We start from the raw sequence: 15,728 nt of genomic DNA, 5'->3' as shown, positions 1-15,728 counted from the left end.
GCTTAGTCAAGATGTCGATTGCATTCCTGATATGTCGTAATGAGCATGTGATGTTCTGTTATGGGGCCTATTTTCGGGAGTAGAGTACATAGTGTAGCATATGTACGAGATCAGTGCTCCAATAATACAACCAGCCAGCACATCTTGCCAATGGTGATGGTTATCACACAATCTGCTAACGCCTATCACAAACGCAACCAGTAAAGGTGTAACACATAATATATTTATCCTTACACTATTATCGCTCGTTGCGCAAAGTATTTTTCTTAACCATAAACTTAGAAATCCGAGCGAACAGAACGCAAAACTGCTGTGACCGCTCGGAAAGGACTTCCTTCCTTCGATGATATCTTGAATATCGTCCGATTGTAATTCTGATGAAACGACTCCTGTCGGGTAACAGCGGTAAAAAAAATCAGGGCGTGGTCTGCATACAAACAGTTTCAAGGCCTCAGTCACAATACCATTCAATAAGAGAGCCAGCGTCCACCCAAGTAATGGCTGAAAGGTCTCCGTATTTCTTACAAGAATTGCTGGAAGAGACAATATTATCAAAGGGATAAATATAATCAATAGCACCGTTGCCCACGGAGGTACATATGAATCTCTTCGGGGTTTTCTGTACTCGTTTAGCATTTCTACATCTGTTATATAGATTGCTTCGGGTTGATATTTGACATGCAAAACGATTAGTACCAACAATAGCGTTGTACGAATTGAAAGTTCTCGCAGTAAATTAGGTACTACCAACTCGATCTGTCTAAACGCTTGAGTTGTTAAGACTATGATATCCATAGAACTTAGATCTGAAAGTGTAAATTATTTGATTTGACATTTTCGAAAATTGTGACAGAAAATTAGTACCAACTGAAAAGAAAAATAAATACTAGTCATTAATTTTAGCTGGTACCTTTTTGCTTTTCGTTCTATGGTTGGGCTAACGTAGAACATTTTGTTTAAAGCGTATTATTTCCATTACTAAGTTAATAACCAGACAAAATTTTCATTACTACTAGTTCTATATACACAGAAACATTAAAATTTAAATAACAAACTGTTATTGTAATTTAACTAAAGGTAAGCTTAACTTAATGTTATAATTCAATAAATATCGCTGCGGATATTTGTCTAACCAATTATGAGTATTATTAAAATATATAATATTGTTTTATACCATTCATAGTTTTCGAAGAGCACGCCAAGTAATTAATTTTACAAGACAAAATTTGTAGTTTAAGTTACATTGATCCTGTTGTACCTATTTCGATTTATTTAAAATTTTGTGTAGCCTTTGTCAAGCAAAAAAGTATCTATCGGTAAGGAATGAATTGGCAAAATATTCCACTGATTACAATTCCAGTATGAATAAAGCCATGATTTAAATAAGTAAATAAATATCAATCTTGAATTAACTCATATCAAACAAATATCTTATCTATTCTTTATTGTTAATTAAATGTTCGATAGAAAGGTCGATTTAAGAATAATTCTAAAGTCTTACTCGATACTAACTAACTAGTATACATTCGTAAAATATAATAAAAATAATATTAAATGAGTATAATTTATTTTTATATACGTACTTAGACGAATAATTTACATTGTACATTTGTAGACAATTCACAATCATGTAAACAAAGGTTTACAATTGTTAAATTACTTTAAAGTTATGTAGCTCAAACATCAGAATAAGAATACAGACTATAGATGTCGCTGTTGTTATGTGTCGGTTTATTGTTTTAAAACATTCTATACATTTCTCTCTAAATCCAAACTTTACGCGGACGAAATCACAGGTAATAACTAGCATGTCATATGACAATAACTAGCATGTCATATTGTGTATAAGTGTTATAGTTCAGAATACACGTTAAATAAATATTTCATATGTCAGACACATGTTAAAATCTGACCTAAATGTTTATTGAGCTGACTTATCAACACACTCAAATGCCACGGACCTCTTACTCTAATGAATAAGAATATAAATGCTACACGGTTAGAGGGCGTGAATCATTGACGCTGCCGCTGGCGCGGGTGCATTGACTTTGCCTTGTTTTGCAAAGCACTTTTTAAATTTTGTCCCCGTTTGTTATATTTATAAATATATTAACAATTTAAATTAAATGGAAAGGAAATAAAAAAATTGTTTATGATGTTACAACGTATATCTAACATTTTTATATGTAATAATAGTATTTAGTACATTTTTTTTAAGTTCATAAGCGAGTCAAGCGAAGCGAAAATGTGTCAAGCGACATTTTGTATTAAGTGGGTACCTAAGTACTTAGTTCTAGTGTAAACCATGTACTCTAACGCCTTCAATTGTAGCGAATTCACTTTCTCTCATACCATTTAATTCTAATTAATTATGCAAGAATATGAAATAATTTCTATTCCTTTTATATGATTAAATAATATGTTAGATATAAATTCTGACTTAATTTATCATTTGTATATGTAAAATTTTGCTGTAAGGGATGGATTTAGCATTAGATAAAGAAAAAAGTAGTTTTAATGGTGAATACCGAGGGTACTCAAATTACACACGACTTTATTTGATAATAGTTTTGATGCTTTCCGTAAGTGTTATTATGATGTCATTGATATTCATAGTAATTAATACCCGAGGACCCCCAAGGCAAAGCATTCACATGTTTTTTCCTCCTACTATGTCAATTTGTCTATGAAATTCCGTATCCCTATCCACGGATCATGAACAATTTTTTTTTAAATTGTCTCCGTAAGAAAAGATAAATTGTTGAAGCAATCTGGTACGTCACTTGTTTCTTATTTATATAATACATATCTATGTGCTAGAGTTTCCCTATTAATCTTTATGTCCACTTCACTGTTATTTAACGATCAATGTTTCTTGCACGTATTCCTAGCTCGTATAAAATAATAAAAATACATTTCCCTATTTGTTTAAGATGTATAGTCCATATATATCCTAGTAAACGAGGTCAATATTTTGTTTGGGTTTAAAAACACAATAAATAAAAACAATTCAATTCGTAAAATAATATACCAATTGTATTTTTATAGGATTATGTTATATAGTAACAAAATGGAGTTTAACATATCTCGAGGAAGATATGAATTAGTTATGGCCATTAAGAAATGGTTGCTACATTAAACTGGTTAACAAATATTTCTCTATTATGTTGAAAATAAATAAAATTTTATGGATATAAAGTGGGAAGTATAAGTGGCATTTAAAATAGTTTTACCAACTTCGACAACTAAATTGCAGTCGTTACGAAATGTGACATAAAAACAGTTGTAAAATTTAATCTTTTAAAATAAAGCAATTTGCTACAACATGTGATTATTGTTTAGCATTGCATTATATAAAAAAACCAGCATTAAAAATTGTTATGATAATATACAGATACATATTTTTATCATTACGTTTAAGGTTATTCAACTCTAACCTGCTTTCTTCTTAATCAACACAAGTGATGAAAAGATACAGTTTCTTCCACACGTATGTTCGAATAAAGTTGTCTGCTTAGTTTTATAAACGAACAATTATGTTTTATTTAGACCCAGTTTCACCAAGCTCTGTTTGTTCAATCTAAACGAGGCATTTACGAACGAACCCTCAAATATATAATTGTCTGTAATGTATATAACTGTCAAAATATTTACGTCCCACGATGAAAAATTAACAACGCATTATTAAATGACACGTTAAATGACCGGCTACCAAATTATTCGTTCTTTTTATAAGAAGGCCAAATTGAAGCTATAGCGTTTAACACGAGATGTTTGGTACGATGCACCACTTTATCCCTTGATCATATATATCCCTCGATACGTCACTTGTTAGCTTATGCGACCAAATTTTATTGTCGTTGATTGCATAGATTTCTCACAAAAAAGCTTTCTTTAAGATAACTGAAAACAAGATTAGAGTTTTAGTTATAAGCTTTAAAAAAGAAAATGATTTTAAAACTTCGACCTAAAATGTGAATTGATCTAGGTTTTTTCAATTTTGGATTGATCGAGGACATTGTTTTAAGTTCCAAAAAAAAAAAATTATAGTCACATGGCCTTTGATGTCCAATTATATAATGTATTATCGTTAGCTGTTTAGTGAACGCCCTGTGATAAGTGTTTTCTGACTGTGAAAGTTGTGTTCAGATAGTTTACTGACCCTAGCGTATAGGAGTACTTCCCGAAACAGTGGTCGCAAAAACGAGATATGGTCAGCTCCGTGTTACGTCACAAAATTTGCTTCGCTAAGCTGTAAGTCGCCAAGGAAGGTCTGTTTGATTTTAATCTTTAGTTGATTGAAGGCACGTTGTCCATCGAGAGGCAGTGAGTGAAAGAGAATCTTGATAGCTGGATCTTAATTTGAATATGAGGTTTTACTAAAAAATCAAGTATAAAAGTATTATATTTTAGTAAAGTTGATCGAATAATTACAGAAAATTGTATAAGTAACTTTCACTTTTAATTAACAGATTGATACTTAATATGTAATTTTTTTATCAGGTATATTTCGCAAACACAAATTTCGAGTTCTTTAAAATGTTTATCAAACCAAAGGTTTAAGAAGATAGGCACAGGGCATGTTATATAATCTACTTCCTCTCTAAAAAAAGTGAATGTACACACGTAATCGCAGCGAATAATTATTTGTGTCATAAATATCATAAATTAACATTGATGATTTACTTTGATGAACTATGAATATGAAATTAGATTTCAAGAATAACTGTCTTTTGCGAAATTTTTATTTCATCTCATTGGTAATTTATTTTGATTACATTGTTTTGGTGCATCGTGTGTGTACGTGTAATCTATATTTATAGATTCATTTATAATATCCTTTACACATATTATATTCATAATTAAGTATCATAAAAATTTACGTAACATTTAAAAAAATCCACTTGATGCGTTTATGCTTAATTGCAGTTGTGTAATGTGTTATAGTTTGGTTGTGTAAGTGTCTTTTTTATCCGATGTATATATATAAGTGGGTAGTAATAAGTAATGAAATAATTATTGTTCGAGATATTAACAAGAGTAGAAAATCTCTTATCGAATTGTAATTTTATACTTTATGAGGATGTAAAAGTTTAGCGCCTTGGTGTAGTTAAATTATGATTTAGAAGAATAATTAAATTTTTAAACTATGATATTAATTAATGAAAACCTCCTTTTTTAATAACAATTATCAATATTAGCTTTTCGAATAACATGCTGACACTTTTAATTCTAGTTCGTTTTTTTCTACACAACAAATAAAGTGTTGATAAAAAAATCCACCTGGATTTCGAATTTTAGGGGTTATAAAACATTTCACATATAAAATTAGGATATTTTAATTTATTAACGGTAAAATTGTTCTCATATATTTTGCGACAAATGGTTCCAGTTTCTATATATTACTCCTTATTTAGTGAAACTGTTTTGAGAAAGAAAACGGAATGTTTTTTAAACGTATGGTTGTTTTTTTGATGTGATTGTAGAGTTGTTATATTTGTTTCTTTATAATAGAAAACAAAGGAGCTATGCTATAAAATATAGCTACTGGAACATTAGATTGCTAATATTCCTTCCCTGATTACTTTGTCTGTTTTTCGAATAACCCTTAACGCTTAAGCATTGTTTCCTCACAATGCTTTAGTTGCATTATTGTTACTGAACAAAAATGTATTCTTTTTGGGAAAAAAGGGACACGGATGTCGAACCGCATACCTTTGTAAATTTGTTACCAAAATGAAATAAATCCAAAGAGGCTTATTAAAATTACTTTAGTTTTAGGAATTGGTATATAAAATTGTATCCACGATTTAATAAAATACTCATAGGTGAATGAGGCAAGGGAGAAAGAATTTATAGAAGCAGTCATTGAAAAGGGGTCATATAAAATTTCCGATACATGTAGCATCTTAGTCTCTAACCCTAAAATGCAGTGACATTAAAGACAGACATACGAACATTTTGAAAAAGAGTAATATTATTTTGTACTAACTATTACCCACAACTCCGTCTGTTTAAAAAAAGTAATTAAAAAACTGTTTAGCGTCGCATGCGCCCCACCTCCCATTCATGGGTGATGACGCTTAATTTCGGAATCTTGATAAAAAGTAGCCTAATTTACTCCCTATTACATCAGGTACCTGCCACTAAAAGTACCGGCTAAATCGATCTAGCCATTTCAGTGATTTCCCGGAACAAGCAGAGAGACAGACAAAAATAATTTTTTTTGGTGTATGTACCGTATGGACATTCATATGCATGTAAAAAACAGTTATTTCAATATTACAAACAGACACCCCAATGTTATTTATATGTATAGATGAGCCCTTTTAATTTGGCTCGTGGCCTAGATATCTGGTTCGGGCAGTATCAATAAGAATATAAAAAAAATTACGAAACAACTATGTTTTTGTATAATTAGTAGATAAGTTTTGTCACAAGTTCAGTATATAATTGCAAATTTTAAGTGATATTTCAAAATAACTAAAGCTGTCTATCGTCATATCAAATATTCAGCATAAAATCGTTCAATATCCACAATTGGCGGAAGTATAAGAATTTCACCATGGTTTCACTGGAATTTCATCTTAACTACTTACAGAGTGTTTATTGTCATCTTTGTGACGTAAATGCAATGTAATATTTAATTGACTTATTTCTTATCAACAGAACAGTTAGTTGATTTCAACAGTTTAAACATCAAAGTATCTGATTTAACTATGAGCTTAAAAATTTTAGCAACTTTGCTTTAGACTGACGCAAAAAAAATAATCGAAATAAGCAATTCTGAAACATGATTGGATTGGATTTAATGGTTTTTAATTTTCTTAATATTGCAGTTTTAATATTGAATATTGTTTTTATCCATTTCTATCAAGCTAAAATCATCGTTATTCATTTGTTTACACAAGACAGTTTTACATATTCGATACATTGAGATGCGAAGTAGGGGTTTACATTCACTGTCATATAAAAGGCTGTTTGACTAAGTTTACAGCAAGTCAATATAGCGGTGTCGGGGAAGTCCATACAATATGGCTTACCGTGTGACTGTGAGTAGCTTTGACTACTAGTTTTTTTTGCGATTTATTTACACGTAAACTATGGTCTGATTTAGAAATTCGATATAATTTTTTTTTATATTTGCAGTGTTTACTTCCAAATCCACTAAGTCCGTTATAATTGAATTTTCAATAACGTTAATATAGATTTATTTCAAGAAATTAAGAATTTAAAACATCATTTTAACTGTGAAGGTTCATTACAAAATGAAATTGAATAAAAGAATTTATAGTCAATAATAATATAGAAATATAAAGAGTTAAATCTGTTATCGCTAATCAATTTGCCGGGTGAGTGGCGACATCCTTCAGTTACGTCATACTGTATATGGCGTATTGCACTGACCGATCCAAACATCCGCGTTGTTTGATCTGATCGCTTTCATTTTCACTTATTACTGATAAAGCTTTACAAACTTAGCAAATATTTATATAGCGCATATTGTATTTCAGCTTAGCTGTTTTCTTCTGGCTAGTATTGGAATCTGCACCGCGACTTTTGGTCATGAACAGTTAGTATTTTCATGTTCCTATATTTATTAGTGATTTATATATAGATTATAGTGGGCTTCTATCGTAAATTTTTTTTTTTTATTGATTTAATTATAACTTTAATTTGCTGCTATGTATAAGGATAACACCCAAGAACATTTGTGGACAGTTAGGATATATATAATGTTTCTTTATTATGGTTAATTAAAATGTGCAATAAATTTTAATTTTTATATTTCTTAGTATCGACACATTAAGGTTGATTCGCATTCTAAGATTATATTTAATTTTATTGTGTTAAAGGCATTATTGTCATTTGCGTTTTGCGAGAATAATATGAATATGTAATTATATTATTATGATTTTATCTTTATTTGCAGCGTTCACATCCGGGTTCATATACCGGAAGAACATCATTCTTCAAAGGAAGTAGTTGTACATGAAGAGCATAGCCATGGCGGTGGAGGAGGACATGGCGGACACGGAGATGGTTTTGCAGACCATTTACATGGAGGTTTTATCGATCATCTTAAAGGCAGTGATCACGGAGGTAGCAGTCATGGTGGTGGCCACGGAGGAGGCTATGGAGGTGGTTTTGGCGGTGGTCATGATTTCGGAGGAGGTCATGGAAGCTTCGGAGGCGGTGGATTCGGCGGAGGTCACGGCATAGATGAACACGGTGGACATGACCTGGGAGGAGGCCATGGCAGTCATGATATAGGAGGTGGCCTTGATTTAGTTGGTGGTTATGATCTTGGAGGTGGCCATGGAGGTGGCCACAGTGGTGGCCATGGAGGCGGTCAAGGAGGCGACCATGGTTACGGAGGTGGACATGGAGGTGGCCATGGTCTGGGAGGAGGACATGGAGGTGGCCTTGGAGGTGGTTATGGAGGAGGATATGGCTTAGGAGGGGGACATGGAGGAGACCATGGAGATATTTATAGTCTGGGAGGCGGACATGGTGGTGGATTTGGTGGTAGTCATGGCAGTGGTTTTGGCGGAGGTCATGGCGTTGCCTCTGGAGGCGGGCATACTGGAGATAGTTACAGCGATGGCCACAGTGGCGGCCATGGGGGAGGACTAATTGACAGCCACGGAGCTGGATTCGAAGGAGACATTGGATACGGCGGTGGTCACAGCAGTGGATTAGATTTTGGTGGCGGTTTTGGCGGACACGGTGAAGGTCACGGTGATCATAATAGCGGGCATGGACTTTCAGATAGTTACAGTAGCCTAAACTCAGGATACCAAAGTCATGGCTCTGGGGGATTCGGAGACTTTGGAGGAGGTGGTCACACTGGGGGTCACGATAGTTATTCAACTCTAAACTTAGGTTCCATAAGTGGCAGCCATGGTGGTGGTTATGATAGTGGCCACGGGGGCGACAGTTACAGTGGAAATAGTCATGGTCATGGAGGCGGTGGTTTTGGTGGCTATGATAGCTACAGTATTGGTCTTGGAGGATCTGGTGGTTATGGAGGCGGTCATGGAGATGGAGGCGGTCATGGTGGTTTTGGAGATAGTTATACGAACGCATTAGGCGCCGGTCATGGAGGTGGCCCATACCATAAAAAATAAGAATAACAATTAAATTAAAACTACTTTTAACCCTAAGTCAACGTTTTCGCTGATATATGTAGATATGTCCAGTATTACAGTACAATTGTTGTTTGTAAATAAGATTGTTATATTGTACTTATTGTTATGTTTTAAATAATTATAAAATATTTAATTTATTTTTGTTTTATTATTTTTATGGTTAGTTAATGATAATAACATTGCAAAATAATAAATGTATCCCTAAAAAGAAAGAGCCAGTCTAAAGAATATTAAAAGAGTAACTTGGTTTTATTCTTTCTATTCTCATTTGATTACAATATTTGGAAAAAGTGTTTTTATAAAATAATCAATGGTCAATTCACTTTACTGTTTCCCTATAAAGCTAATATATAAAAAGCTTGTTCAAGGTTACTTTACCCAAAAAAACATACAAATAAATCTTTGGTTATAATTTACTTTTTAGCAAAATTATACATCCAAATTTAATTCCGTAGGCCGTAAGAAATTGTCTGATATATTAAATTATCCCACGAGTTTTTGAATGTTGTTTTTAAAAAGATCTTTTTTATAAATTCTTCAACAGAAGTTTATAAAAACTCTATTACTATTTAAATTAGTTTTACAATAATTTAAGAGAACACTGGATTGTTTTCTGATTTCTCTAGAGAGCTGCTAATTACGTGGATCTGTGAGAAATGTTGTGATTCACAATCGCTTATTACTTTCATCTCAACGCCTCTTTGTTTACGGAAGAAGATTTTTTCACATTTTATTGATCGGATGATATTTGAACATTTAATAACTCTGTTAAGAATAATATTTATAAGTGTACTTTTGTATATTAATGACTTTTTAATTCCCGTATGCTTTCGAGATCTGTTGTTTTTTTTCAAACATTGAAAAATTCAATATTAAAAAATTTGATAAATTTGATAATAATAATAAAAATTTGATAAATCGAATTCTCTAATGTCGGAAATCTAACACGAAAAACTATATATTATACAATCCAATAAGGTAAGACTAATGAAAAAAGTAAAATATATTAAAACCTTAGTAAAGTAAGGCAGAAAAGAAAACACACGTCTGTATATCAAAGGTAACATAAATTATCTTTCGCTAGTCTTAGCTTTAAACATGCGTCTGGGAACACAACATCGAGTCACTTTCTCAGCAATTACTTTGACCTTCCTCAAGTCGTTATTATCCTTAAGGTGCGCGTTTTACATAACGGCTTACTTTTACTTGTTATATAAAATCCAATTTAAACTTAATTGTATCTTATGTGTATGACAATTAAGAATTCCTCATAATAATCACTACACATTCTTAACTTTACACAACAAACATTTGATGAAACAATATAAGAGTAATTTATATAATTTTTATGTGAAAGTAGCGTCCGTAGAAATTACGCCTTCATCTTATGCAATTACAGATTTTTATCCAAAAAAGAATTTAATCTTATGCAGATGACCTTAAAAGTTTTGGGCCTCCCAAACGAAACGCTAGTCTGTGTTATAATTATTTCGTCCTCCTTTAAATTATATATTAGTTATATTAACGAGTTATTATGAATTTGTGTATGTGCGAGTGGGTCTTATGTAAGCCACCCTAATGTTTTTATTTAATAGTAGGAAATCATTTGAAGTTTTTTTCATAACTATTTGATTATTATTGATATTCGAATTAAAATCAACTGGAACATATAGAATTTTAACAATCACAGTATGAAATATAATATTTCTAATATTGTAAACACTCACAAATTTTATGAACGATTATAAAACCACTATCTTAAACGAAATATTTATTCCTAAAAGGGCTTTGTTATATCAGTTTACGATTTTAAATATATGAAAATAGTATATGAGTAGATACTGTATACCTTTCGAGTGCGGGATAACGGACAGACTTTATCGGATTCTGAGGACTTCTAATGATAATTCCAACTGAAGGGTTTCTCAGAGTTGTCTAAAGTTGCTTTCGCGGTGGGTATTAGTTTTGAATTTCATTCTTTGTAGTGTGCAACCCAGTTTTAGTCGTCGTCGCTTTGATGTTATCTCTTGTGAGCTCCAAGGTGTGTTGCTCAGAATGCTTATCGATGTTAGACTGTCCAGTTACTTATTCTCTTATAAGATTATATTCGAGAAGAACTGTATAAAAAAAAAAACACAAAGCTATAGTTTTATTTCAAAAATATTTTTTTTTTGCTTGACATATAGTCACGATAATATTAATAAAGATAGTATCAAGCCTACTATGAAAGGCGTGACAAGCAACTTTACAAACACTTCTTGATTATAACCACTGTGCTTTTCTAAGATTACGTAACTCAAATTCAAGCTCCTGTGCTTAGTTCAAACTTTACGTAACAACAATCGAACCTTTACTCTTATGTGGTTCGATTAGTATAGAGAAAAAATTACACTTTAAATCGATTATTATGTAAGTGTTGACAGTATTTATTACAAAATCTTCTTTCAATTCATGACAAAGTGAAAATCAGTTTAGTTATTACAAAGATACGCTTCTACTGAGTGTGGCAAACAGAAAAATGTTCCAAGCTTGTTTTGGATACTAAAATGCCTCCTTTTTTGATCGACTGTTTGATTTTTCTAACTTTTATAATTTCACACCTCGATACGGCTATACATTCATACGTCCACACGCCCACATATACCTTTAACAACTAAGCTCCTTTGCTTATATGCAAGCGATGCAGTATAATAGATATTTTCTTAAGTCAACGCCTGCTAAGAATATAGAGCGTACTGTATTTGGTGTCAAAGTGATATAGCTAAGGAAAACAAAATTTTTCATGTTAGCCAACAAGCCAATGACGAAAATTAATCCCGTGGCCAAGCATTGAATATTAAAAAAGAAGAATTTTTATAATTATAGCTTATGAAAATCTTACATATTTTAAATAATATTAATGTGGATTTCGTTTAAAAAGTTTACAGTTACTTTAGTAACAATTTTTTTTCAAATTTTGATTATATAGACAAATACCTTTTTTGCTATTCAAGGTGTAGTATTTATAACAGACGAGTATTAAAACATATTATTAAATATTAAATCAAAGTATAGATTAAATATAAACAGAAGTGTGAAAAATTAAATATAACTAAATTGAATAATGCAAAACTAAAATAAAATATTAAAAACGCTTTAATAATAATCTAGTAATCCTTCAGAAAAAAAATAGTTTTAGGATGTTCAACAAAATTTGCCAAGGTTTTAGTCTAAGATTGCAAATAATACTTTTATTTTTTTATTGTTTACAAACTAGTATGACGAATTTTATATTATTACATATTTTTTAAAATAAAAGTAAAATAAGACGGAAAAAGAAGGGAAATGGTTAAATTCTAGCATACCTTCACCTATATTTTAAGAACAAATAATATTGAAAAATGTTTTTATATCCATGTTGAGCCTTTTCTGTAAATATTTTAAATATAACATTAGTTTTTGATCAAGATATTAAGTTTTTCTGACCTTACTTTTTCCATATATTTAGTTATCCATCGAGGAGCAGAAACAAGGACATGTAAATTACATATACTTTGAATAAACTTTTGACCGATTATGTCTTTTCATTATTTGCCACAACGATAAAACGCTGAGTAATGGTGATAACTTATTAGAATGGTTTGACTGTTATGACAAAATACGAAGGAACGTATATAGAGTAAGCGTAGTTAGTAACTGTAGATTGTTTTAATCATTCGTTTTCCGTAGTTTTTTAAGAATTGATATCTTTTGCAATTGTAAGGGCTTATGAGATATATCTCTGTTACAAAAATTCACATTTTTATGTTTGTTGAATACTAAAAGAATTTTCTTGCATTAAAATCTGAGATTGACTGTAAGCTAATATCAAAGAATACACCTATTATATGTTTATAATATTAACGTAATGGAAAACTTCTTAAAGCTCTTATAAGCTTTTTCATCAAATTGTGGGTTTTGAAGTGATTCAATTAAATAGAAAATAATTTAGATGTTATACGTATGTTGATGCAGTTATCAAGAAGACTCCGGCGTCGGGACGTGACGACCCCATCGCCCACCGGCTTTTCCGGTGCAGTCAGTCACGGGGAGGGGGACCTTGACCTCGTTTTGGGGTCTCGGTCCGGGCTGGGGGAACAGCCCGTAGAATGAAAGGCTTGTGAATGTGTGATGGATGAATGCTGATGGATGGGCTTACACGGCCCCTAATCTTTGGTTCTGGTGCCCGGCCTTGGGATGCATGGCGAGCAGGCGGCTCGTCCCAAGGGCACCAGGTCTGGCCCTACCTCAAAGGGTCAAAACAAAAAATGGAAAATCGTGTTGAGAAAAATAGTCCCCGGGTGGGTCCGGGTATTATTGCCGGGGAATCCCACACTCCCGCTTCGGCGGGGGGTCGGCCCATGTATACGGGGGGTGCCACCAATACGATCGGAGGAGAAGAAGAGAGGAGAAGTAGAACGACCATGGCAATATGACAACGGATTCCGACTTGCAAAACGTTTCGGCTTTGGGCATTAGGCCGGGCTCGGCGCACCTTACCGTGTCGAGACCGGACCCTGTAACTGATGTCGAAGAGACCAACGCTAGCAATCAGTTTGAGCGCGAGTTGGGCCTCGGAGCCGCGTCGCGCATTCCGCGCGTTCTGCTCACAAGGCTACCAACCGGACTGGACAGAAGTGATAGAGATAGTGACGACGATCTCTCTGACTCCTCGGCCTTCAGCGCTATGTCGCTGGAGTCCGGAAGGTCATCAATGACCGGAGCAGACAGGCCTCGCAAGAGGAAAACAGAAAGTGACGGGATGCACGCCTTGAGCAGAGGGGCGGCACCCACTTCTAAAAAGGGACGTAGGCGGCCACCAATGCCTGGCCAGTATGTCGGCCTCGCGACGGCCCAAGCTGCCTACAACAAGGCGAAGGAGGAGGCCTTTCGGCTTCAGGCCGAGAAGGATGTGGCCGAAATAGTTAAGAGAGCGAAAGAGAGAAGCGCGTCAAGGAGCGCAAGCCCTGTACCGAACGCTGCGACAATTGAGAATGTGTCAGCGCAAACCAATGCCGCTCTGACTAAAAGTGTCGAGGCCTCGTTGGCGAACATTCTGATGGTCGCCACGAGGTCAGGAAATTTGAAGGGCACCTTCACAAAATGCCTCAAAGAGGCGGTCGTCAATATAAGGACGGCCGTCTCGGAGTTGAGGGAGCGCTTCTCTTCGGAGGAGATCAAGCGGTTGGAGGCGCAAAATACGCAACTCCTCGCACAGGTGGCGGACCTGCGCCGAGAGATGGAGGAGTTGCGCCGACAGGCCTACCGCCCGGCCGAAAAAGAAATTCGCCAGCTGATGGACGAGGTTTCGAGAAAAAACCTCCAGACCCTCGGCACAATGCTGGACGCCAGGCTGGCCGGCATTGAGGACCGCCTTCTGCCGGAGCCTCGAAGACGGCCTGCCCTGGCTGTAGAAGTAACAGGTGCCATAGAGGCACCGAAGCGGAAGGGCCCAGAGCCCCAAAAGGTGACGGCTGCCCCCACATATGCAGACATCGCTGCGGTTACAACAACCGCTGCAGCCGCGAAAGCGGCCCGCCCTGCGCCGGCCAGGAGGCGACATCAAACAAAGCAACCATTATTGGCTGCTCAAGAGGCGGAGCAGAGAAATGAAGGGGCCACATCCAGTCCCTCTACCGCCGAAGGCCCGCACATTACAGACGGGTCACGAAAGGCGAACAAGAAGAAGGGGGTGGCTACTCCAGCTAAAGCCACCCCAAAGAAGAAGAAAAAGAAGAAGAGGAAGGTGAAGCTTCGTTCACCGACCACCGCGGCAGTCACGCTCACCTTAGCAGCGGACGCCGCGGAGAAAGGGGTGACATATGTCGGTTTGCTGACGCAGGCTAAGGCGGCGATCGACTTGGGGGAACTCGGCATCCCCAGGCTCGGTTTCCGCTTAGCCGAAACTGGTGCGCGCGTCCTCACCATCGACGGTGAGGGAGCGCAGGAAAAGGCGGACGCCTTGGCTGAGCGGCTGAGGTCCGTCCTGCCCTCAGACGTCGTGAAAGTCGCCCGTCCGGTTCGAAGTGCGGAGATCCGCATCGCCGGGCTGGACGAATCCGTAGCGACCGCCGACGTCATCCAAGCGGTCGCAAAGGAAGGAGGGTGCTCGGTTGGGGACATTCGGGCGGGTAAACTGGTGGTTGGGCCACGGGGCGACGCGTCCGTATGGATGCGCGTCCCGGTCGCAGCCGCCAAGAAGCTCAGCAGCTCCGGGCGGCTGATGATCGGCTGGGTGTCGGCGAGGGTGGTGCTGCTGGCCGCGAGGCCTAAGCGCTGCTTCCGCTGCCTTGACACCGGCCACGTGGCAGTGAAGTGCCAGCACCCGGAGGACCGTAGCCGGAGATGTTTCCGGTGCGGGACTTCGGGTCACAAGGCGGCCGAGTGCGAGGCAGCGCCAAACTGCCTCTTGTGCGAGGCTGCTGGCAAAGCAGAGAGGGCACACGTGCTGGGGGCAAGCGGCTGCGTCGCAAGGCCGTCTCTCCCCGGCACGAAAGCAACAAAGACGCGAAGGGCACCAAGGAAGGCCCGGCCTAAAAAGCCCAAGGCCAATGGCGG

The 15,728-nt window shown here is 36.1% G+C and overlaps 2 protein-coding genes across 2 annotated transcripts; one reads left to right on the top strand and one right to left on the bottom strand.

Moving 5' to 3' along the window:
• Positions 1-6: 6 nt before the first annotated feature.
• Positions 7-812, bottom strand: LOC133319996 (phospholipid phosphatase 5-like). The gene has a single exon (XM_061526481.1). It carries the CDS (start codon positions 793-795, stop codon positions 7-9), a length of 789 nt encoding a protein of 262 aa, XP_061382465.1. The 5' UTR covers positions 796-812.
• Positions 813-6,995: 6,183 nt separating this feature from the next.
• Positions 6,996-9,289, top strand: LOC116777591 (uncharacterized). Its single transcript, XM_032671224.2, has 3 exons — positions 6,996-7,052; positions 7,515-7,573; positions 7,934-9,289. The coding sequence occupies exons 1-3, from the start codon at positions 7,035-7,037 to the stop codon at positions 9,129-9,131; spliced, it is 1,275 nt and encodes a 424-aa protein (XP_032527115.2). The 5' UTR covers positions 6,996-7,034; the 3' UTR covers positions 9,132-9,289.
• Positions 9,290-15,728: the final 6,439 nt, after the last annotated feature.

This window comes from Danaus plexippus, chromosome Z (genome assembly GCF_018135715.1).
Source record: "Danaus plexippus chromosome Z, MEX_DaPlex, whole genome shotgun sequence".
Classification (NCBI taxonomy): Eukaryota; Metazoa; Arthropoda; class Insecta; order Lepidoptera; family Nymphalidae; genus Danaus; species Danaus plexippus.
The sequence above is the reverse complement of the archived record's forward strand: the minus strand, read 5'-3'. Positions and strand labels throughout refer to the sequence as shown.

What these genes read in the sequence shown, in the direction of transcription:
- LOC133319996 (XM_061526481.1), bottom strand. Translation starts at nt 795, where the DNA reads ATGGATATCATAGTCTTAACAACTCAAGCGTTTAGACAGATCGAGTTG.
- LOC116777591 (XM_032671224.2), top strand. An exon ending in GCGACTTTTGGTCATGAACA is followed by an intron (nt 7,574 to 7,933) that starts GTTAGTATTTTC and finishes CTTTATTTGCAG; the next exon opens with CGTTCACATCCGGGTTCATA.